At 39.8% G+C, this 26,069-nt stretch overlaps 1 protein-coding gene across 1 annotated transcript in view; it reads left to right on the top strand.

The window, feature by feature from the left end:
- The window catches only part of opcml (opioid binding protein/cell adhesion molecule-like), a 76,911-nt gene extending 54,938 nt beyond the window's left edge, over nucleotides 1–21,973 (top strand). Inside the window, exons 4-7 of the mRNA XM_067228800.1 lie at nucleotides 18,228–18,362; nucleotides 18,848–18,968; nucleotides 19,617–19,768; nucleotides 20,199–21,973. Coding sequence (XP_067084901.1) covers nucleotides 18,228–18,362; nucleotides 18,848–18,968; nucleotides 19,617–19,768; nucleotides 20,199–20,299 — 509 coding nt within the window. The 3' untranslated portion in view covers nucleotides 20,300–21,973. The remainder of the gene's footprint in view (nucleotides 1–18,227; nucleotides 18,363–18,847; nucleotides 18,969–19,616; nucleotides 19,769–20,198) is intronic.
- Nucleotides 21,974–26,069: the final 4,096 nt, after the last annotated feature.

The raw sequence follows: 26,069 nt of genomic DNA, 5'->3' as shown, positions 1-26,069 counted from the left end.
ACCATTTTGGTAATTTCGTCAAAAACACACATGCTAACCCGTTTGGTAAATTTACCTAAACACACATTCTAACCCCTTTGGTCATTTCTTCCAAAACACATACTAACCCCTTTGGTCGTTTCTTCCAAAACACACATACTAACCCCTTTGGTAATTTCTTCAAAACACACATACTAACCCCATTGGTCATTTCTTCCAAAACACACATGCTAACCCCTTTGGTCATTTCGTCAAAAACACACATGCTAACCCCTTTGGTCATTTCGTCAAAAACACACATGCTATCCCCTTTGGTAATTTCTTCCAAAACACACATACTATCCCCTTTGGTAATTTCTTCCAAAACACACATACTAACCCCTTTGGTAATTTCCCCTTTGGTAATTTCATCCAAAACACACATACTACCCCCTTTGGTAATTTCTTCCAAAACACATACTAACCCCTTTGGTCATTTCTTCCTAAACACACATACTAACCCCTTTTGTCATTTCTTCCAAAACACACATACTAACCCCTTTGGTCATTTCATCCACAACACACATACTAACCCCTTTGCTAATTTCGTCCAAAACACACATGCTATCCCCTTTGGTCATTTCTTCCAAAACACACATACTATCCCCTTTGGTCATTTCGTCCAAAACACACATACTAACCCCTTTGCTAATTTCATCCAAAACACACATACTAACTCCTTTGGTCATTTTTTCCAAAACACACATACTAACCCCTTTGGTAATTTCTTCCAAAACACACATGCTATCCCCTTTGGTCATTTCGTCCAAAACACACATACTAACCCCTTTGGCAATTTCTTCCAAAACACACATACTAACCCCTTTGGTCATTTCTTCCAAAACACATACTAACCCCTTTGGTAATTTCTTCCAAAACACACATGCTATCCCCTTTGGTCATTTCGTCCAAAACACACATACTAACCCCTTTGGCAATTTCTTCCAAAACACACATACTAACCCCTTTGGTCATTTCTTCCAAAACACACATACTAACCCCTTTGGTCATTTCTTCCAAAACACATACTAACCCCTTTGGTCATTTCTTCCAAAACACACATACTAACCCCTTTGGTCATTTCGTCCAAAACACACGCTATCCCCTTTGGTCATTTCTTCCAAAACACACATGCTAACCCCTTTGGTAATGTTTTGGTCGTTTTCCATCCAAAACACACATGCTAACCCCTTTGGTAATTTCGTCCAAAACACACATACTAACCCCTTTGGTAATTTCCCCTTTGGTCGTTTTCCATCCAAAGCACACATACTAACCCCTTTGCTAATTTCATATAAAACACAAATACAAACCCCTTTGCTAATTTCCCTTGTTCATTTCATCCAAAACACACATACTAACCCCTTTGGTAATTTCGTCCAAAACACACATACTTAACCATTTTGGTAATTTCGTCAAAAACACACATGCTAACCCCTTTGGTAAATTTACCAAAACACACAATCTAACCCCTTTGGTCATTTCTTCCAAAACACATACTAACCCCTTTGGTCGTTTCTTCCAAAACACACATACTAACCCCTTTGGTAATTTCTTCAAAACACACATACTAACCCCATTGGTCATTTCTTCCAAAACACACATGCTAACCCCTTTGGTCATTTCGTCAAAAACACACATACTAACCCCTTTGGTCATTTCGTCAAAAACACACATGCTATCCCCTTTGGTCATTTCTTCCAAAACACACATACTATCCCCTTTGGTCATTTCGTCCAAAACACACATACTAACCCCTTTGGTAATTTCCCCTTTGGTAATTTCATCCAAAACACACATACTACCCCCTTTGGTAATTTCTTCCAAAACACATACTAACCCCTTTGGTCATTTCTTCCAAAACACACATGCTAACCCCTTTGGTCATTTCGTCAAAAACACACATGCTAACCCCTTTGGTCATTTCGTCAAAAACACACATGCTATCCCCTTTGGTCATTTCTTCCAAAACACACATACTATCCCCTTTGGTAATTTCTTCCAAAACACACATACTAACCCCTTTGGTAATTTCCCCTTTGGTAATTTCATCCAAAACACACATACTACCCCCTTTGGTAATTTCTTCCAAAACACATACTAACCCCTTTGGTCATTTCTTCCTAAACACACATACTAACCCCTTTTGTCATTTCTTCCAAAACACACATACTAACCCCTTTGGTCATTTCATCCACAACACACATACTAACCCCTTTGCTAATTTCATCCAAAACACACATACTAACCCCTTTGGTCATTTCTTCCAAAACACATACTAACCCCTTTGGTCGTTTCTTCCAAAACACACATGCTAACCCCTTTGGTCATTTCGTCAAAAACACACATGCTATCCCCTTTGGTCATTTCTTCCAAAACACACATACTATCCCCTTTGGTCATTTCGTCCAAAACACACATACTAACCCCTTTGGTAATTTCTTCCAAAACACACATACTAACCCCTTTGGTCATTTCTTCCAAAACACATACTAACCCCTTTGGTCATTTCTTCCAAAACACACATACTAACCCCTTTGGTCATTTCTTCCAAAACACACATACTAACCCCTTTGGTCATTTCATCCACAACACACATACTAACCCCTTTGCTAATTTCATCCAAAACACACATACTAACCCCTTTGGTCATTTCTTCCAAAACACATACTAACCCCTTTGGTCGTTTCTTCCAAAACACACATACTAACCCCTTTGGTCATTTCTTCAAAACACACATACTAACCCCATTGGTCATTTCTTCCAAAACACACATGCTAACCCCTTTGGTCATTTCGTCAAAAACACACATGCTAACCCCTTTGGTCATTTCGTCAAAAACACACATGCTATCCCCTTTGGTCATTTCTTCCAAAACACACATACTAACCCCTTTGCTAATTTCATCCAAAACACACATACTAACCCCTTTGGTCATTTCGTCCAAAACACACATACTAACCCCTTTGGCAATTTCTTCCAAAACACACATACTACCCCCTTTGGTCATTTCTTCCAAAACACATACTAACCCCTTTGGTCATTTCTTCCAAAACACACATACTAACCCCTTTGGTCATTTCGTCCAAAACACACGCTATCCCCTTTGGTCATTTCTTCCAAAACACACATACTAACCCCTTTGCTAATTTCATCCAAAACACACATACTTAACCATTTTGGTAATTTCGTCCAAAACACACATACTTACCCCTTTGGTAAATTTACCAAAACACACATTCTAACCCCTTTGGTAATTTCATCCAAAACACACATACTTAACTATTTTGGTCATTTCGTCCAAAACACACATACTAACCCCTTTGGTAAATTTACCAAAACACACATACTAACCCCATTGGTCATTTCTTCCAAAACACACATGCTAACCCCTTTGGTCATTTCGTCAAAAACACACATGCTAACCCTTTTGGTCATTTCGTCAAAAACACACATGCTATCCCCTTTGGTCATTTCTTCCAAAACACACATACTACCCCCTTTGGTCATTTCTTCCAAAACACATACTAACCCCTTTGGTCATTTCTTCCAAAACACACATACTAACCCCTTTGGTCATTTCGTCCAAAACACACGCTATCCCCTTTGGTCATTTCTTCCAAAACACACATGCTAACCCCTTTGGTAATGTTTTGGTCGTTTTCCATCCAAAACACACATGCTAACCCCTTTGGTAATTTCGTCCAAAACACACATACTAACCCCTTTGGTAATTTCCCCTTTGGTCGTTTTCCATCCAAAGCACACATACTAACCCCTTTGCTAATTTCATATAAAACACAAATACAAACCCCTTTGCTAATTTCCCTTGTTCATTTCATCCAAAACACACATACTAACCCCTTTGGTAATTTCGTCCAAAACACACATACTTAACCATTTTGGTAATTTCGTCAAAAACACACATGCTAACCCCTTTGGTAAATTTACCAAAACACACAATCTAACCCCTTTGGTCATTTCTTCCAAAACACATACTAACCCCTTTGGTCGTTTCTTCCAAAACACACATACTAACCCCTTTGGTAATTTCTTCAAAACACACATACTAACCCCATTGGTCATTTCTTCCAAAACACACATGCTAACCCCTTTGGTCATTTCGTCAAAAACACACATACTAACCCCTTTGGTCATTTCGTCAAAAACACACATGCTATCCCCTTTGGTCATTTCTTCCAAAACACACATACTATCCCCTTTGGTCATTTCGTCCAAAACACACATACTAACCCCTTTGGTAATTTCCCCTTTGGTAATTTCATCCAAAACACACATACTACCCCCTTTGGTAATTTCTTCCAAAACACATACTAACCCCTTTGGTCATTTCTTCCAAAACACACATGCTAACCCCTTTGGTCATTTCGTCAAAAACACACATGCTAACCCCTTTGGTCATTTCGTCAAAAACACACATGCTATCCCCTTTGGTCATTTCTTCCAAAACACACATACTATCCCCTTTGGTAATTTCTTCCAAAACACACATACTAACCCCTTTGGTCATTTCCCCTTTGGTAATTTCATCCAAAACACACATACTACCCCCTTTGGTAATTTCTTCGAAAACACATACTAACCCCTTTGGTCATTTCTTCCTAAACACACATACTAACCCCTTTTGTCATTTCTTCCAAAACACACATACTAACCCCTTTGGTCATTTCATCCACAACACACATACTAACCCCTTTGCTAATTTCATCCAAAACACACATACTAACCCCTTTGGTCATTTCTTCCAAAACACATACTAACCCCTTTGGTCGTTTCTTCCAAAACACACATGCTAACCCCTTTGGTCATTTCGTCAAAAACACACATGCTATCCCCTTTGGTCATTTCTTCCAAAACACACATACTATCCCCTTTGGTCATTTCGTCCAAAACACACATACTAACCCCTTTGGTAATTTCTTCCAAAACACACATACTAACCCCTTTGGTCATTTCTTCCAAAACACATACTAACCCCTTTGGTCATTTCTTCCAAAACACACATACTAACCCCTTTGGTCATTTCTTCCAAAACACACATACTAACCCCTTTGGTCATTTCATCCACAACACACATACTAACCCCTTTGCTAATTTCATCCAAAACACACATACTAACCCCTTTGGTCATTTCTTCCAAAACACATACTAACCCCTTTGGTCGTTTCTTCCAAAACACACATACTAACCCCTTTGGTCATTTCTTCAAAACACACATACTAACCCCATTGGTCATTTCTTCCAAAACACACATGCTAACCCCTTTGGTCATTTCGTCAAAAACACACATGCTAACCCCTTTGGTCATTTCGTCAAAAACACACATGCTATCCCCTTTGGTCATTTCTTCCAAAACACACATACTAACCCCTTTGCTAATTTCATCCAAAACACACATACTAACCCCTTTGGTCATTTCGTCCAAAACACACATACTAACCCCTTTGGCAATTTCTTCCAAAACACACATACTACCCCCTTTGGTCATTTCTTCCAAAACACATACTAACCCCTTTGGTCATTTCTTCCAAAACACACATACTAACCCCTTTGGTCATTTCGTCCAAAACACACGCTATCCCCTTTGGTCATTTCTTCCAAAACACACATACTAACCCCTTTGCTAATTTCATCCAAAACACACATACTTAACCATTTTGGTAATTTCGTCCAAAACACACATACTTACCCCTTTGGTAAATTTACCAAAACACACATTCTAACCCCTTTGGTAATTTCATCCAAAACACACATACTTAACTATTTTGGTCATTTCGTCCAAAACACACATACTAACCCCTTTGGTAAATTTACCAAAACACACATACTAACCCCATTGGTCATTTCTTCCAAAACACACATGCTAACCCCTTTGGTCATTTCGTCAAAAACACACATGCTAACCCTTTTGGTCATTTCGTCAAAAACACACATGCTATCCCCTTTGGTCATTTCTTCCAAAACACACATACTAACCCCTTTGGTCATTTCTTCCAAAACACATACGCTAACCCCTTTGGTAATTTATTCCAAAACACACATACTAACCCCTTTGGTAATTTCCCTTTTGGTAATTTCATCCAAAACACACATACTACCCCCTTTGGTAATTTCTTCCAAAACACATACTAACCCCTTTGGTCATTTCTTCCAAAACACACATACTAACCCCTTTGGTCATTTCTTCCAAAACACACATGCTATCCCCTTTGGTAATTTTTCGGTCGTTTTCCATCCAAAACACACATACTAACCCCTTTGCTAATTTCATCCAAAACACATACTAACCCCTTTTGTCATTTCTTCCAAAAAACACATACTAACCCCTTTGGTCATTTCTTCCAAAACACATACTAACCCCTTTGGTCATTTCTTCCTAAACACACATACTAACCCCTTTTGTCATTTCTTCCAAAACACACATACTAACCCCTTTGCTAATTTCATCCACAACACACATACTAACCCCTTTGCTAATTTCATCCAAAACACACATTCTAACCCCTTTGGTAATTTCATCCAAAACACACATACTTAACTATTTTGGTCATTTCGTCCAAAACACACATACTAACCCCTTTGGTAAATTTACCAAAACACACATACTAACCCCATTGGTCATTTCTTCCAAAACACACATGCTAACCCCTTTGGTCATTTCGTCAAAAACACACATGCTAACCCTTTTGGTCATTTCGTCAAAAACACACATACTAACCCCTTTGGTCATTTCTTCCAAAACACACATACTAACCCCTTTGGTCATTTCTTCCAAAACACATACGCTAACCCCTTTGGTAATTTATTCCAAAACACACATACTAACCCCTTTGGTAATTTCCCTTTTGGTAATTTCATCCAAAACACACATACTACCCCCTTTGGTAATTTCTTCCAAAACACATACTAACCCCTTTGGTCATTTCTTCCAAAACACACATACTAACCCCTTTGGTCATTTCTTCCAAAACACACATGCTATCCCCTTTGGTAATTTTTCGGTCGTTTTCCATCCAAAACACACATACTAACCCCTTTGCTAATTTCATCCAAAACACATACTAACCCCTTTTGTCATTTCTTCCAAAAAACACATACTAACCCCTTTGGTCATTTCTTCCAAAACACACATACTAACCCCTTTTGCTAATTTCATCCAAAACACACATACTTAACCATGTTGGTAATTTCGTCCAAAACACACATACTACCCCCTTTGGTAATTTCTTCCAAAACACATACTAACCCCTTTGGTCATTTCTTCCAAAACACACATACTAACCCCTTTGGTCATTTCTTCCAAAACACACATGCTATCCCCTTTGGTAATTTTTCGGTCGTTTTCCATCCAAAACACACACACTAACCCCTTTGCTAATTTCATCCACAACACACATACTAACCCCTTTGCTAATTTCATCCAAAACACACATACTAACTCCTTTGGTCATTTCATCCAAAACACACATACTAACTAACCCCTTTGCTAATTTCCCCTTGGGTCATTTCATCCAAAACACACATACTAACCCCTTTGGTCATTTCATCCAAAACACACATACTAACCCCTTTGCTAATTTCATCCTTGAGAATCTCATAGTAATCTGAATATGCTATACTGGCAGCGTCAATTTCTCAAAACATTTTGATGTCAGTAATATTCATTATTTTCTTCCTCTTCTCCTAATTAACAATTCTGAAACCTAGGGCCAATGTAAAGAACATGAAAGGCTTGCTCTAAACCGTTAAAATTATATTACGAACCCTTCAGGGAATATTGTTAAATATTGTTTTAGGAGTAAAGAGGGAGACAATGACTTTCATTCAACTCATGTCTGGATTGTAGTTAGCTTCTGGCAACATGCAGCATGTTTGATGTGGGAATCTATAGTAGCATTATTTATGGTCTTTTCTCAGTAAAATCGCTCGTAGTCATTTATTTTTAGTACTTTTATATTAACATCCCATATCAAAAGTAACGCTGTTTGAGAAAATGCACTGACAACTGATGGGGTTTTAAAGAATAGTTGATATATTAGTAATTCCTTTCATCAACTGTATTCTTTTCAAGTCGTATTGACCCGTCTACGCCTGGTCACTTTTATCTGTCTCACGCTTTATTATCCAGACACTTGTCTCCCTCAATCTGAAGAGGGTGTTTCTGAAGTCTTAAACTGCATGTAAAGACTGCAGCCTCGATAGATCCCATTTCACAGACAAGCTACAGAAAGCATGGCCTTTGTTGAAATTATTTAAGCTTTATCTACAGTTAATGGACGCCCATGTGTCTTTTAAGGTGTTATCTTCCAGAGATAAATAGCCTGACCATATCACTGTAGCAGAGTGGCCCGAGAGAGTCTTGTGTGTCAAGACTGTCTTAGATGTGCTGGATATATCAATGGATGATTATCAGTGGCCATTGATGTATTGTTAAACGCACAACCAAGAACACTGCATATTAAATATAACAGAATTATGTCCGGTGGTTATGCATGTAGCTTATGATAGCTCTGGTTAGCTCCAGAGCTGTAGTGAAAGCAACTTGGTTAATCAGCTACGGATACTGATAGGGCAGATAAAGGTCTACGCCTAGACAGCTTTATAAACATTTGTAGAAATTGCTCTCATGCCAATGTTTGAAAAATATTAATACAGTATTGATTATATGTAGTAAAAATTATGATTCCAGGTTGTAGAGGTGCTACATTAATGCAGGTAGTTTTAAGATTTTTTTTTTGTTGAAAGAATTCCCATTTTTTTCCCACAAATTTAACAAATATCACATGAATAAGACAGTTAAATTCTCCACCAAGCTGATAAGCCGACTTGGGTTTGGCACAGGGAATTTCCGGAAGTTCAGAGACTCTCTCATTTCTCTCCCGTGTGTTCTTGCTAAGCGAAAGCTCTCTCGGTGACAAGCCAGGGGTGACAGATGTCCTCTCCCTTCCGACGTCCTGATGCAGTCGCCCCCACCTCCTCAGCAGGTGTCAGGTCCATCTGAAAAGGGAACACACTGAGATGCTGTCAGACTTTTGTTATAAAAACGCAGGTTCCAGTCACTTACCTTGAAAGTCACAGCCTGTCAACCAGTTGAGGCTAAGCTACTAAAATTCTATGTTTTGTTTTGACGTCAAGTGGGAGACTTAATTGGGATGGTGATTATGCATCGATGGATGGATTTCCAAGTTGGACACTGTGGGTGCTTTTATTATTTGAAGAATTCAACGTTAAGTTACTTTTATTTCCCCAGTCCTGCTGAGGAGCCTGGTTGAAGACGTGTGGATTTCAGCTACCCACTCAGGTGTCATCCTTTACCGGCAGTGTTGTGTGGTACACTGTGGATGACGTTCAATATTTACATTTAGTCATTTTAGCATACACTCTTATCCAGAGCATTCCCCCCGAGGCAAGTAGGGTGAAGTGCCTTGCCCAAGGACACAACGTCATTTGGTTGGCATAGCCGGGAAACGAACTAGCAACCTTCTGATTACTAGCCCGATTCCCTAACCACTCAGCCATCTGACTCCCCATACGGATACAATATCTATCTTGACTTGTAACTCTAACGAAACAAACAAGCCTATTCAACGTAAAGCACTCGGTTTGTGCTCTGCTGCGGTGCCGAATGCTTAAGAGTTGAAAGATGAAATTGCATTTCGACGGCCTTCTTAATGAGAGCCAACTGTACTCTTGTGCTTGCTTTCAGACACTCCTCTTGGTTCACTCAATAGTCTCTAACCTCCTTTCTCTCTCCCAGTCTAGCCACAACCATTACAATCCCTAGGGCTTTGCTACAGTGTTCCTCAACTTCCCCTTTCTTGTAGAATTCAGAGGAAATAAAAAATGTTAATGAACAGTTCAATACACTGTACCTCTCTGGTCCCTAAAGCACTGGCTAATGGGTTGTGGTCTCGGGGGCCCTTCCACCATATTACCTCTCCTGCACCACGTCATTACAGAGTCCTGTTATGCTGCGTTTCACGCGCAATCACTCCTTTTTTTCCATGTTATTAAACCAGTCGCATACCTGATGAAGCCTGAACAGAACATGTTTTCCCAGATCGCATCATTCTCTACCTCTTATCTCAAATGTGTGACTTGGATCCCAGGGTGGGCCTTTCCACCCAGCAGGAGCGAGCCACCGCCAAGCCTCGGCGCTTGAACGCCTCGCTTGCGGGGTTCGTTATTAATTATCATCAGGTGCGATTAACTAGCTGATGCAACCACGTGTCCTGGGATTTCCACTTCCACGTCTCTGGCGTGTTTGGGGCTCCCGACTCGGTATCTGATAAGAACCTTTTGGGGGGAAACGCAGTTGCCGCCAGCGCTCCTGTCGTCTTTAATTGTAGAATGCGACAAGCATGAAAGTACATTATTTAAAAATATATATGTGTATATATATACATACATCAGGCTGGAAGTGTCTAAATGTATGACGTTTAAAAATCCCAGGACTCAAATTGTTCAGTTACGTCTTCAGAGTCTCATGCAGCTTTGCCTGTTTTTTAGATTAGCCGTTTCCAAAAAACTTACCTGGGAGTTTGCCGGCGAGATACAAATGCTTCTGTGGTTCTGGAGCTTGATCAGGTCATTACCAGTAGTAGAAGAAGTAGTAGAGCTAGAAGCCTTTTCGGTTTGTAAATTGGTGGCTGCTTACGATATACAAACATCCCCCTTTGCTTATTCAAGAACACCACTGGCAAGCCTGTGACACTCACTCAAAAGGACCACACAAATTCTCAAGTGCCACAGCTGGGCTATAAATGTGAATAAATCATATTGATGTCTCCTATTCCTGGTACAAAAGGATGATTCCAAACATGTCTGACCACACTAGCGGAGGAGGAGGAAGAAAAGGAGAGGAGGTAAAATGGATGGCAGAGCACTCTGGAGGGTCTGTCAGGTGTCTCTCTCTCTCTTTCTCTCCTGCTGTTTACACCTCTGAGATGAACCCCTCCACAACAGCCTGGAGACAGACTTCCAATGATCCGGTAATCACTCTCCCAGGCATCTCTGGGGGAGAGGCATTATATTAGAGTAATTGATTGGCAGTCAGTAATCAAAACCCAGTTGTAATTAGACCCTGTCTCGTCTATGACTGACTGTCCTAATGAAGATGTATTTATAAATACGCTGGGGCGATTTGTTGTGAGCCAGGCTGGAGCCTGGAGGAAGACCAAGGAAAGGTTTTGAGGATGATGATTGGTCAGCTTTAACAGTGTCACCATGGTGACCTATTACTTATCCACAAGCTGATTGGGCAAGGGGGGAGGGTGGTGTGTGGTATGAGATATGATTCACCCCACCAGGGCATAGTAACCACCACTGTTTTATTGGCATTTTGAACAGTTGCTCAATACGCAATCAAAATCATTCTGCTTCTTTCTATATGTCATTAATGTCCCTTGATGTCACAATGTCATTAATCAAATAGACACTTGATTGTTTTTTTTTACCACTAATGACAAGAGAGACAAAGGAAAAGAAAAAATAACATGATAAATGTCACACAATATTATCAGTGTTTTAATGTTTCATGTCTGAAATGCACTTCACCAGTTTATCATCATATGGTGTGTGTGTGCGTGTATGGATGGTGACTTGCGATATGCCAATAGTAGAGAGATTCATCTTTAAAAGGGTGTTGCAACAACCACTTCACATACATCTGAATGGAAAGTTTGCCTTTTGGACAAATGATCAGACAAATGATGGGAAATCAGATCAATCTTTTTTTTTGCAGCATGCAGTGGTGATGCAGAGCAAGTACAACACTAAATCAGATGAATACATTTTCAACATAGCATGCCATCATAATCTATCCTACCATCAAAGCACATTCACGTATTCTTTGTTCTACATATACATTACATTCTGTAGAACGAGACATAGGGGTAATGAACGCGAGTCAACCCTTTGGCATCATGGGATCCCCAGTCCTGCTTTGAAATACTTTGTCTCGCAGTGAAATGGGACTGACTGGTGCCCTCACATTACTTCAAGCATAACTACCCCCATATAATGTGTCAGCAGTCCTTTAATTGGTTTACGCAGACAAAAGTCATCGTCGCACTTTGAAAACCTATTATGAGCTATCCAGGGATGATTGCATATCACAATTAGATGTGTTGACAAACATTAATAATGGTCAATGGTTTATTATGAAATCATTAGCGCTCGGGAATCTCATTATGACCAGAATGTCATCCTGTAATGTTTTCATATTCGTTTCCTCCTAACGGCAGTGACAGAGAGGTAGAACACCGCAGGACCTCTGTGTCTGTTAGTCAGCCAGGGAAGGGGAAAGGTCAGCGAGGGAGGAGTGAAACTACACAATGTTTCAGAGAAAGGGTTTTAATATGCCAAGAACCGTTTCAATGACAGACGCGGAGCGGAAATATCTTAAATCTGTTTATACCTTGCTCACTCTGCTGGAACATGGCCTGGGTAAAGAGAGAGTGGTTCTCTCTCGTGTGGGTTCTCTGTGGGTTCCGTTGCCACAAACAAGCTCAGTCGAGCGTTCTTTAAAAGGGATGTTCTGTGAGAGCAGTGTGAAGAGAAAACCATGCATTAGTGATTTTTGAATCGTCCATCATTACATTTAGACATTTAGCAGACGCTCTTATCCAAAGCAACTTAAAGTAAGTACAGAGACATTCCCCTGAGGCAAATAGGGTGAAGTGCCTTGCCCAAGGACACAACGTCATTTGGAACGGCCGGGAATCGAACTGGCAACCTTCAGATTACTAGCCCGATTCCCTAACCGCTCAGCCACCTGACTCCCTTCATGCTTCCATCATGCTCTTAAACAATACATCTAGGATTCTCCCCAGAACACTTTCAAGTCTTCATACATTGTAGAAATGTTTTTCATTGTCATAACTTCCACCAAACGTATGAAAATGAAGTCCTTCCACGGAGGCAGAGCAAGAGAGAGTTATTGAGACTTTGAAACCAGCCCTATTCATGACAAAAACATTCCCAGTTGGGACCTTTTGTAACTATTGAGCCTGTGTTTGCAGTGCTTATTGATGAGTTTGCCAGGTAGGCAGTAAACATACTTGAACACCTTGTTCCTTCTTCACAATGCTGTACCGTAGCTCTTTGGCTTCAGACCACAGTACAATGGGCTAGATTTTTCTACGATTGCCATGACAACCCTGGAACTCTGTTGGACTTGCCGCACATAATGGCTCTGGATGGAAATTACTTGTTTCATCAAGAGTATATCAGAAGCTAAGAGTTGACATCTCAAGCCAGGCTTGAGCAGTTTGAAGCCTGCAGACGTTATTAGCGAGAACTCTTTATGTCAATTTTCAAGGCCCTTACTTTACACTTGGTCTAACGTCAGGTGAAAGTGTGTGTGTCTGGGGAAGACAGAGTATTGTATACCAAGGACAGATGGAAGCTGGATGAGGTTAGGGGTAGTGACCAGCTGGGTGAGGGTAGGATAGTGACCAGCTGGATAACACATAACACCGGTTGAGCTTTTAAGAGCATGCAGTCAAATCGATACAGGAATCAGCAGTTTGGAACAGAAGGGTGGTGTGGTCCTTTTTGGAGGTACGGCAGAAATATGTTCCTCAGCTCTCAAAGCAGTCTGTTTTTAAGGTTCTTAGGGAGAACTTCTTTTCTTCAATATATTGGTTGATTCAAAGGCAAAATGGCTTTAGTACAAAGTTTGTACACAAGTAGTTTCTAGTGTATGTATGTCTATAAATAGAATAATTAATACTAAATGTGATCATAAAGAATAATACATAAATTCAATGTGCGCTGTTGGTTCCGAGCAATTTTGTGCATGCATGCCTGCAAATACAGAAATTCATAACATCAACGAGAAAATTATTAATTAAGTTGACTCACTTCAAAAGTGAGTGTGCAAGTATTGGGTCTGCACATACAGTACTATAAATAATGAGCATGGAATATGTAATAATTTTAAAAGTGTTCAAACCCAGGACTTTCAGAGCATGGAATCTATATCGTACACAGTTTGAGAAGTTGCTGAATGTCCTCGGGCATTTATGCCTTTGTGACATATCTGATCATAGCAGCTTTTGTGAATGTGAGGTTCAGACAGTTGGGTTGGTTTAGACCAGGGGTGTCAAACTCATTTTAGTTAAGGGACCACATATTGCCCACTTTGATCTCAAGTGGGCCAGACCAGTAAAATCCTAGCATGATAACGCATACATAACGACAATATTTCTTGATGTTTAAATCATTGGTGAAGGTTTTTGATGATAAACCCTATGTTAAGGTCTTTCTACAATAAACTAGAAACATAAAGACCAAAAACTCAGACATCAGCCCACTGTTTATCTTTCTGGGCTCTCTGCTGATTCCCTTGACGCATTTGACGCGTTTGACGTCAAATGCGTCACAAAGCGAGCAGCGAGCGCTGCTGAGACTGCCAGTCATTTGTCTTGGAATGCTTCAGATTAATAACTGACATGATAAACATTTAATAACCATAGTGGCTTATTCAGTCTACTGCATAGTTCAGTGGCAAAAGTAGAAGACTGTATAACAATAATCACAATTGAATAAGTAATTAGATTTAATTGACACATAACTTCAACCGTTTTTTATCAGCCGTAGCCTGTAACTGACACTGGAGGACAAAGATTAGCTACATTACAAAGTAAGATTGTTGTGCTGGTTTGATGCCAGGATTGAACTGTAAATCTTTCGAGTAGAACTTGGTTCCTTGCCTCAGTTAATTACTACATCATAACAGGGAAATGCTGAGAATACCACGTTGGGCGTTTATTTTTAACATCACTTTGTTTATGTTGCTGAGGGAGGGAGTGTATGTGTGTAATATTGCAACCCATGTTAATGTTCAGAAAACCAAAACCCCCTTATTCCCTTACGGAACGCCAGCTCTTGGACAAGCATCAGCGCTTCAGACGAGCTCACCTGAATGTAACGTTGCGAGCCGCTAGTGTTGATGCTAATCATAATAATGTGGCCGGGCTATCATGAGAAGGGCTGTAGGCTACTGGATGAGGAAATGAAGACCAGCAGTTTGCGACAAATGCATTTAAATATACGAACCTGCCATATTGTTCTGCGCTGAGATATGGAGGCATTGATCTCACAAGCAGCCAACGGACACTGCGCTACTATTAAAACGTTGGTGATTTTACTTGCAGATCACATACACTAGCTAGCAACCATTATTATCACACAGGATATCTGTTCACTAGAACAAATGTGAGCAAATTCCTCTACCTCCTTACTTCCGAGATAATAGTTTTTAACAGTGATAAGGAAAACAAACTTCTTGGATAAACAGAAGATAACAGGCGTGTTCACCTCCTTCAGGTCCACTGGCAGATTAAAGGAGGATTCGATGCTTTGAGGTGTTTGACGCCGCTACACAATCTGGAACAATTGCAGGCAGTCAACCTTACCTCAAACAAACTAGGCCTGAAAATGCACTGGAATTGCAGTGGAAGCAACATTGATGTTTCACAGTGTGGGAACAGCACAAATTTATGTTAGTCATTGTCTGTTTATCATTTTAATTAACAGTATCAGAAGATGCATGCTGTTTCATTGGCCGCAAGTGGCATGTAAAGTCAGAATGGGAATCTGCTACTGTTTGTAGTCCAAACTAAACTTTGCAGTGATCTTGTAACCAGAAAATGTTTAATGGTATAGTCTTATGAATTACGTTTTTTTATGAAGTGTGTAGCCTATAGCCTAAAGTCTGCGGCCATTTTCGTCACATATGACATGTACATTATGATGCATTATGTTTAGGTGCGTTACCTTAATATACCACCTACTACGTCAAGTTCAAGTCTTTTATTGTCTTATGCACAGAACAACACAGGGTCAGACTGGGCATTGAAATTCTTTGGACAAGACAACGCAACCTGGCATAACATGACATATAAGTACTCAGAACATAGATTACACCTATGATAAGCTAACATATGATATAATAAACATCCTAAATATACAAAATAATAAACAATACAGTATACTAAAACTATAATACACATAATATCCTATACTAACCTTATAACCTATTCAAACCTAGAGACAAGTAGGGTACAATTAGTGCAAATTGCTGATTGTGCAACCAGTTGCTGATAGTGACAGTGTGTAAAGTGACTAGTGTGAGTGTCGACAGTGTATCAATGTCCATATCAATGTTCATTCAGAGTCATATAGGTAATCTGCAACCGCCAAGGCTCGTTCAGTTTTTTTGCATGTTTGATATAAAAAACATCAATCTGTAGATGGAGAGAAAAAAGATAGAGAAAAAGATACTACTGGAACAGCCTGTGTTGAAACATTTGTCCAACGTTAGTAACAATAGGCTAAACTATAGTTTCTACCATGGAACCTATTTTAATGCAGTGATCTGTCAAACAAAATGTGTAATCCACAGACCATTCTTATGCCTCGAAACTAAGAATTGTGATAACGACTTGCACAGCAGATTAGACGTCAGTTAACAGTGAACAGTTAATTAACAGTGGATTAATTACTGTATTTTTTAAATGTGCCTGATGTGAAATGTGGCCCTAATCCCATTAAGACAGTGCCAGTCATGCGTTGACAAAACCAAGAGTCCAGAAAAGACATGCCAAAAAGCAACAATACATCTAAGAAATACCTGCTATTTCATAAGACATATGTTTTATGTATTGTATAGAAATGATTTCCAGTGCATGTACTTTCCACATCCTCAGATGGTGAGGAACTACCATGACGACCAGTGCTCGTAAACTACTGTGAAGGGTGCAACAGCCTTGGTTGCTAAGACAACTCGTTCTACAGCAGAAAACGTTTCAGCAACCATTAATTATTCTTAATTGCATACCCGAGTTGTTGAATTTTTCTGCACTGTTGTGGGGAAAAAAAGGAATATATATATATATGGTAGCGTTTGCGACGGGGTGATGTGCAGAACAAGGACCAGGGTGCCTGAAGCAGAGGATAATGCAAAAACATAGTTAACTCTTCCAACCTACAAAGTATTCATTGTCTCAGTGTGACAAAACCAGGTCATCAGCTTGTCATGGCCGTATAGTGTGTTGACGTCTGTAGAAATATCTTTGGAAATAAATATGATCAAGATAATAATCTTAAAAGAACACGATTAAAAACTTTGTAGAAGCCTATGAAATTGATTATACTAAGTGTATAACTCTCATTTGCCGATATAATACGTTGATTGCCCTCTGTGACATGCTTGCGTGTAAAAAGGGCTATACAAATAAATTTGATTTGATTGACACATACATAATGAGTTGTCTTGTAGGGTGACTGTTTATAAGACAGAGCAATCTGACTGATTCAGCAGGTTATAAACACGTGTTGATTTGGCTTTGGTCCCCAGCCAGAGCATTGATTTGGCTGGGGTGAGGGCTAAAATACAACACACAGATTCTCCCTCAAAACTGGAACTATTTGAGAATAACCTTGACCATCACTCACACCAACATCGCCTGCAACCATAAAAAGTAAAAAAAAAAGTCATGGCCAATAACTCAGTTTCCAATTTTTTCTCTTCATAAATGTAGATATGCGTAATGAACATTTTCAATTATCTGTAATTCCAGTCGCAATGGCCCCACCAGCTCACAGTTGAGTTAAAAGCTCCACATTGATCGACCCAGAACCTTCTCACCAATCCCAAGTCAGCTGCTGGCAGAGCTGTGGGTCTGAGCTTGGGTAAAATATAATGAGATCTTGCTAATGTAGAGTTATTGTGGGAAGTGACATTTCCCACTGATTAGGTTTAGGTTATCTCTCAAGTAAAGATGTTTCTCTTTCCCTTTTTAGCCACGTCATCACACCCAGGCGCATTCGCACACGCGTTCTTGTGCAATTAAACATAATTTATTATGTTTTTCATGAGCACAGGCTTCTGATTAATCAATTAGTGCTTATAATTTCATTTCCCCCGTTTTCTATGCTTCAACGCGTCCAGTGGAAAGCAACATAAGGATCCATTTTCAATCAGATCTGTTTGTGAATGTAACCAATGTGGGAAAAGCCAGGGGTAGTTTTCCATCTTTCTCTTACCTTTTCTATGATGTCTTCTGTGTGATGTTCTTGCCTATGACTGATATACCTTTCGCCTTCTCGAGTAATGAAGTTTTTGTTCATGGAAGGCATGCTGTTGATGCAGCCTAAGCAAAACATGTTCTATTTTTCAGGACATACGTTTGTCAACGAGGGAGAAGTGGTGGATTTGAAAGCGGTGACCAAGGAGCAGTCAGGGCATTATGAATGCATCTCCTCCAACGACATCTCTGCCCCTGATGTGAAGGCTGTCCAAGTCATCGTGAACTGTAAGAACCAAAACTGCACAGAATACACACACCCACACCACCAGTTTTTCTATGGTCTGAAATCTTGCCATGTTGTCAGAAATGTCAGGGAGATGTACAGGACACCGATCTGTTCTGCATGTTTTTATTGGGGTTCTTCAGTGGAGGAACCCATGTGAGGTTCTTTAGCAGAGGAACCCATGTGAGGTTCTTCAGTGGAGGAACCCATGTGAGGTTCTTTAGCAGAGGAACCCATGTGAGGTTCTTTAGTGGAGGAACCCATGTGAGTGTGGGAGAACACACATCCTCCACAGAGGATGGCCCGTGAGAGAACCAACCTCAGCACCGATAGACTTCAAGCAGGAATTGAACTCTTTAACCTTCTAGAGGCGACAGTATAAACAACTCTGCCATAAAACAATATGTAACACACCCTACTCATCCTAGAGAAATCTTCAAATGATGAAAAATAAAATCCAACCCGCCTTGTGTGATGGTATTCACAGATCCACCCTTGATTTCCAAGGCCAGAAGTACGGGAGCCCCAGTGGGACAAAAAGGAGTATTACAGTGCGAGGCCATGGCTGTGCCGAGAGCGGATTTTGAGTGGTACAAGGAGGAAAGGAGGTGAGTGTCTTTCTGTTCTATAACTCAGAGTTGAGGGAGGGGGAAGGGGGGAGACAGAAATACAGAGAGAGAGAGGGATCTTTTACTATTCAAAACATGGCTCATGACTACCAAGCATTATTATTCTCGCATAATTAGTTTGTCAATGGGGCTGGGTTGCTTGGACAACCTTTGAGCTAGTAGAGGAAGGGGGAGTTATAATGAACAAGCACGCTTTGCAAAGGAATATTGTTCCGAAATGAACCGGCGCAGTCCAGTGAGCCATGGTCATATTAGCGATGCAGCCACTGAGAAAATGTTAGATGTTTGTTGCAGACTTCCGCTTTGTGAAACTTGTTTCTTCTCAGTGACTCAGTACGTTCAAGGTCACACGTGATGCTGCACATGTAACAGACTTGACCTTTTCAAGGACACATGGTTTTACGGGCTTTCAGACAGTGCAGTGCACCCACAGTTTTAATGAAGTTATATGGATGTATCTTATGAGGGCGGTTCCTGTAGACTTGGTAGGGTTTTGAACCCTGTATCTAGACCAAGTTGTTGGAATGACACTGCTACTAGTTTGTTTTTCCTTTCCAGTGAGTCTTAGTTGAAGGTTGAGTGTTTTGACTAACTACAGGGTCTGTGACTTGAATGTGTCTCTTGCAGGCTCTCCAATGGACTGGATGGGGTGAAGATAGAGAACCAGGGTAAACAATCCATGCTGATTTTCTTTAACGTATCAGAAGAGGACTATGGAAACTACACGTGTGTTGCGAGGAACACGATGGGAATCACGAACGCCAGCATCATCCTCTACGGTCAGTCAAAGTTACTGCTTTACAACTTGGGAGTCAGGTGGCTGAGCGGTCAGGGAAGCGGGCTTGTAATCGGAAGGTTGCCAGTTCGATTCCCGGCCGTGCAAGATGACGTTGTGTCCTTGGGCAAGGCACTTCACCCTACTTGCCTCAGGGGGAATGTCCCTGTACTTACTGTAAGTCGCTCTGGATAAGAGCGTCTGCTAAATGACTAAATGTAAATGTAAAATGAACAACTAACTGGATTAACAAAAACACGTATGAATAAGCCCACATAGTATATACTATTTCACGTTGAATTTGTGTTGCAGAAATGTATTTGTCTTAGATCGTTTATACAACAGTTTATTGTAACAATCCCGTTTGTGTCAGTACCCTGTGTTGTGAGGCCTTGCTCTGTGGTTGATAGTGACCATGACTGTCTTTCCTCCAGGGCCAGGAGCCATGCATGACGTCAACAAGGCCATCCTGTTCCCCCCCTGCTCTCTATGCCTTCTGCTGACTGTTACTTTGTTGTACCTGCTCAAGTTTTGACGCACCAACCTCAAGTTTCTCAGTGTGTCGATCCGCCACAGAGACAAACTTTTAGTCCCGCTAAGAAGACAGGAAATCGCGAGAACACCTTTTGGTTTGCACTTCTCTTTCTTTTCAGCTCTGCGTCTGATTTTGGATGGGCGGACGAGGAGCCGTTGCTAGGGGTGAGGGTGGGCTCGTAACTAAGGGAGCAGCTGTACTAGGAGGTTTGATTCCTAACCTTTTTGTATGTTTGAAGGGAAGACAGGAGAAAAAAAAAAAGTGATGTACTTCATAGTTGAATGATTTTTGCCCAATATTGAGGTGTAAATTCAGATTACTGGTGTGTCATGTCCTGTTAAATATCTGTAATATACCATGTTTTTTTTATTATGTTGACAAAATATGGAAAAAATGCAATGTGATTGTTAAATTTTACTGTATTTTTACAGTTGTATGCAACAAAGTAACAACCCCATTCAATATAAACGATGTTATGTAGAAAATAGTACTATCATTTGAGGCAAAATCATGCAGCAGTGACTACTGTGTTTCCCTGTGTTAAAACTGCTAAAGGCACTAATCAGACATTAGTCACAGTAGACATTTTTGAAGCAGTATTCACCATGAACAGCCAAGCTAAAGACAAATACATTTACATTACATTTAGCAGACGCTCTTATCCAGAGCAACTTACAGTAAGTACAGGGACATTCTCCCCGAGGCAAGTAGGGTGAAGTGCCTTGCCCAAGGACACAACGTCATTTGGCACGGCCGGGAATCGAACTGGCAACCTTCAGATTACTAGCCCGATTCCCTCACCGCTCAGCCACCTGACTCCCTGACAAATGGTTTTAAAGTAAGTGTTGGGACATACGAAGCAAGCTGATGGTATAAATGAATGGAGTAATAGAATTAAAAGTAGGCATTTTCCATGTGTTTATCTTACTAATTGATCTTAAAAAGTATTGACATGATCATGATCTCATGCCTGTCCTTGATTTAGGGTCACTGTACAATGTAGGGCACAAAGATCTTAGCTTTAGTCAAAACATGTTATTCTGTCTTTAACAAGCACTGATTTGTATTTTATTTATTTAAAAAGAAAAAAAACTTGAGGGTTGGTGATTATTACATCAGAAAAAGTTCGATTTTCAGTGTGTGTTATAGCTATGCCATCGGTTTCAAATGTGTTATTTTGACACGTGAAATGTAGTGAGACGCTCCTATTTTTGGTAAATTCTTTATTCACATTGTCGTAATTTATTTATTTCCTCTGCCAATCCTTCTTTTAAAAGTTTATTTTTATGTAAATCATTTGAGCAAATTCCACATAAAGCCTTCTAGTATGTCCCCCATTTACATTAAATGCACAAGCGAATTATTCGACTACTTCTAACGTCTGTCACTATGAACAAGAACACGTCAAAACTGTAACTGGTTTGATTTAAGCAGCAATGTTCACTTTGTACTCAGCACTAAATTACAGCATATAAATATGGGCTTGTACTTTTTATTGTTGTTCAGATGTGATCTTTGTAATGACACATATGTTTTGCAAAACCTGATGAACTGTATTACTTGTAATCGAAGGCTAGGGAGTCACCCTAGACTTCTGTATTGATCAGAGATTGTTGGAAATGCTATTGATGTCAGTAAGTTTGAGTCATTTCATTGTTTTAATCCCCTATTAAAATGTTAATGGTACCAGAGTGTATTTTAGCTACTTTATACATTTGTATTTGGTTAACATTTACATTAAGTGTACATCAACTACCTTGCGCTGTAGCAACTATGTTGATTGGTTTAGAGCGTATATTACTTCACACATTTAAAAAGTCTCCAAACGTGATGTTAAAATGTGATTAGGTTACATAAAACACACTGTTGTATCGGTCATGGTACGTAAACTGGATGACTGGCACTGCATTATTGACAAATGCGAAATTTAGTTTGGAACACGGTAGATTTGATTTAAAAAAGCATGGGGGGAAATCTAAGGAATGAAAAGTTAGGTTGTAGACGACTTGAAACGCGAACGCGTGTTTATCAAATGTGTATCACAGCCTCCGAGTTGATGAGAAAACCACTGTCCTGTTTTACCAAAAACTATTTTATTGTTTGAACGTTTAATCAAGGTAATTTTTAACAAGCGGCTCTATATTTCGGACGGTACACAAATTGCATTTGTTTGAATCCTGGAAGACTCCACGCATAACTCTGTCGACTATTTTGTTTTACAATGTGGCTACATTTGTATGCGCTGTAAAAACGTCGTTCGTGTAAATAAATAGCCTATGTGTTTTCTGAAATTAAACACTGAAAATGATCGTTCACGAGTCATAACAAGGGGATCGCCTCTTTGTTCTCTTGGCGATGACTCGTGAACGATCATTTACCTCAAAATACGTTTTTTTGAGGTAATACGTAATTCGTTACGTAACATTTGAACCCTCTAGTCTAGTACGAAACATTACCATTTTCCATCTTGCCACGGTGATTTGGAGTGTTGTATAATGCAAGTCATTGCTGGTTGTCGAAGCACTTAGCATTATCCTGAAACTGGTAGACAGAAATATATTTAGTCATTTAGATTCACAAATGGTAGTTTGAGGTACTACATCTGTTAATAATTAAAATCATTGATCACATTCATATTACTGGCTACCAACACAAAGCTTTACATCCAAGAAAATGTAGGAACTAAGCTTGAGATTGGAAAATAGTATGTTAAGTAACAGCCTGATCAACCTAAATTTAAACTGCCACAGCAGTTACAAGATTATCATCTCAGGTACAGGCATGACATCCATACCACTGGCAAAATTAAAGTTGTTAGAAAATGTAATTTAAGACACATTAAAGGAATGTTTATGCAATCCTCTTACAGCTGTGTGCCCTCTGTGGTAGGCTCACTAAACCACATCACCTTCTCGAGTGGAATGACAGATTTATTTGCAGTGTTGTGGGGTAGTGAGGGATTTTGAACACTTCTCAAATCGTTGGCGGTAAGGAGAGGAAGATGTTTTGTAGCATGTTATTAATTCACCACTGGCTATTAACTAGCACAGTCCACTTAGATTTACTTTTTTTGTTTAATTGTGTTCATTACGTGCAACGCGTAAGTAAGTCTTAAGTAACTAATTAGGGACATCACAACCTTGTCTCGATGACAGCTGTCGTGATGCAGAACACTTCACAGCACAAACTATCCATTTGGGGAGAACTGACATGTTCACAATAACAAACTGAAAACTAATTACATGGTAAATCATTTTAAGCAGTCTGTTTTTTATCTGACAAAGTGAAACTGTGAATGTTCGGTTAAATGAGAAAAAGTTACATATCCAATTTATTTGAAGAGATACTGTACGTGAAAAACTTTATTAAATACTAATTACTAAATACTTTTATTTTTGTTTTTTGTTAAAACCTTAGGCTAAGGCCTTAGCGTAGCGGCCTGGGATTGAATCTACCCCAGGACCCTTTGCTGCATGTCTGTGTCTCTCTCTCTGTGTCTCTCTCTCTGTGTCTCTCTCTCTGTGTCTCTCTCTCTGTGTCTCTCTCTCTCTGTGTCTCTCTCTCTCTGTGTCTCTCTCTCTGTGTCTCTCTCTCTGTGTCTCTCTCTCTGTGTCTCTCTCTCTGTGTCTCTCTCTGTGTCTCTCTCTCTCTGTGTGTCTCTCTCTCTGTGTCTCTCTCTCTGTGTCTCTCTCTCTGTGTCTCTCTCTCTGTGTCTCTCTCTCTGTGTCTCTCTCTCTGTGTCTCTCTCTCTCTGTGTCTCTCTCTCTGTGTCTCTCTCTCTCTGTCTCTCTCTCTCTCTGTGTCTCTCTCTCTCTGTGTCTCTCTCTCTCTGTGTCTCTCTCTCTCTGTGTCTCTCTCTCTGTGTCTCTCTCTCTGTACCTCTCTCTCTCTCTGTGTCTCTCTCTCTGTGTCTCTCTCTCTCTCTGTGTCTCTCTCTCTGTGTCTCTCTCTCTGTGTCTCTCTCTCTGTGTCTCTCTCTCTGTGTCTCTCTGTGTCTCTCTCTCTGTGTCTCTCTCTCTGTGTCTCTCTCTCTGTGTCTCTCTCTCTCTGTATCTCTCTCTGTCTGTGTCTCTCCCTCTCTCCTATATTTTCTATCCCTCTACACCGTCTCTATGAAGAAAAAATAAAAGCAGAAATTAAACAAGAACCTCTAATATTTGTTGTACACTTTTTTTTATCCATGCAATCTTCATCACTAATAAATCAAAATTGTTTTCAATAATTATGTCAGTCATGTGTTTGTCCCTTAGAAACTGTTGGGATGTCAGTAATGTGAAAACGTTCTTGTTTTCTTTCTCCACATATATGAACATTATGGACATTTGATAATCATTTAAAACAATATTTTTTGAGGTGATATTAACTGCCCAAGCTGCGAAGGCCACAAGCACACTTGACAATTTCCTCAGAAATTGTACCCTCTCTAGTTTACAAATGTATTTTACGGTGGAGATCCAACACAATTGTAGTTATTTGTGTAAACAGAAATTCCCATGACTGTCTATTGTACCGTGTCCCACTGTTGACCTATCTTCCATAACAAATCGCCAAATTACCCTTTCTAAACAATTACAGTACGTTGTGTACACAAACCCAACTCCTCCTTAAATGCTCATTCATTAATGTATTCTTTTCACATGCATTTGGCTTCATGCAAATTGTAGGCTTAATGTTGCTGCGTTTGGTCAACTGGGTCTGTCCTGTGTCCTTAGATAAAGAATTCTACATAGGTTACCAGCCGGGACATAAACACCAGAGGCAGCTGTTAACTTGGAAATTAGAATACGTTAGAATATGTTACACAAAGCATGATCATTCCCTGGATTCAATCCTTTGTGCTCTGAGCACATTCATTGGCCTTGAATAAAAGAATGAGGACCAAGGTAGGTAACTGTCACATCATTAATCATGTTTTCAGTTATTCCCCAGAGGACCCTGTATGTACATCCAGCTTTTGTTTTTTTGCCTTCTCATATCACGACAAATACAGTAAGATACACAGATGTTTTGTATGATGCAGACTGTATTTTACAGTATATTATGTTGAGGTAGCAACATAGTGATTCAGTGGTAGATATAGTTAGATTATTTTCTACTTTCCGTGCATCTTGGTTACTGCCATTGCAACAGCGAGAGAGCACATGAGTATATTTAGGCCTACTAGTCGCCAGTTAAGAGTATTCAAATTCAGCACATTGCTGACACTTCCACACATTACTTTTAACTAACACAGTGGTGAAAAAACACATGAAAATCATATGAGTGTAAACGGATCCTATTAAGGCAGGAAGGGGCTTGTCAAAGGTTAGTCACCGTCTTTATTCCACTAAGAGTCTTATTTAGACTTAGCTGATTTTTCAACACTTTGGCCGACTGGTTATTTTTAAATGTGCTGTAGATATACATCTGACTTTGACTTTCAGCAAGAAGCTAAAAATATTTTCAATCATTTCAATGGTTGCTACAAAGTTCTCACCTGTGCAGTAGAAGGGTTAATGTGCTTTCTCATAGGTGGAATTTAATTTGATATTTGTACTTCTTATTATCTTGGAAAGGGAATGTATTCTGCTAAATTAATTTCCATGTCAATATGAGATGTCAGTTGATCGTGCTAGTTAATTATGCCTAGCCATGCCTGCTAATTATTATACAATTTCAATCCACTTATTCCGCAGAGAATGTAGCTGTGTCCTGACCTTCAGAAGTGGTTTTGGCATAAGGAAATCACCCCGGTATAGATACCACCTCACAATAAAGCATAGAAACGGAA

Source organism: Osmerus mordax, chromosome 25 (genome assembly GCF_038355195.1).
Source record: "Osmerus mordax isolate fOsmMor3 chromosome 25, fOsmMor3.pri, whole genome shotgun sequence".
In the NCBI taxonomy this organism is placed as follows: domain Eukaryota; kingdom Metazoa; phylum Chordata; class Actinopteri; order Osmeriformes; family Osmeridae; genus Osmerus; species Osmerus mordax.
Note: the sequence above shows the minus strand (reverse complement) of the source record. Positions and strands in the feature narration are given on the sequence as shown.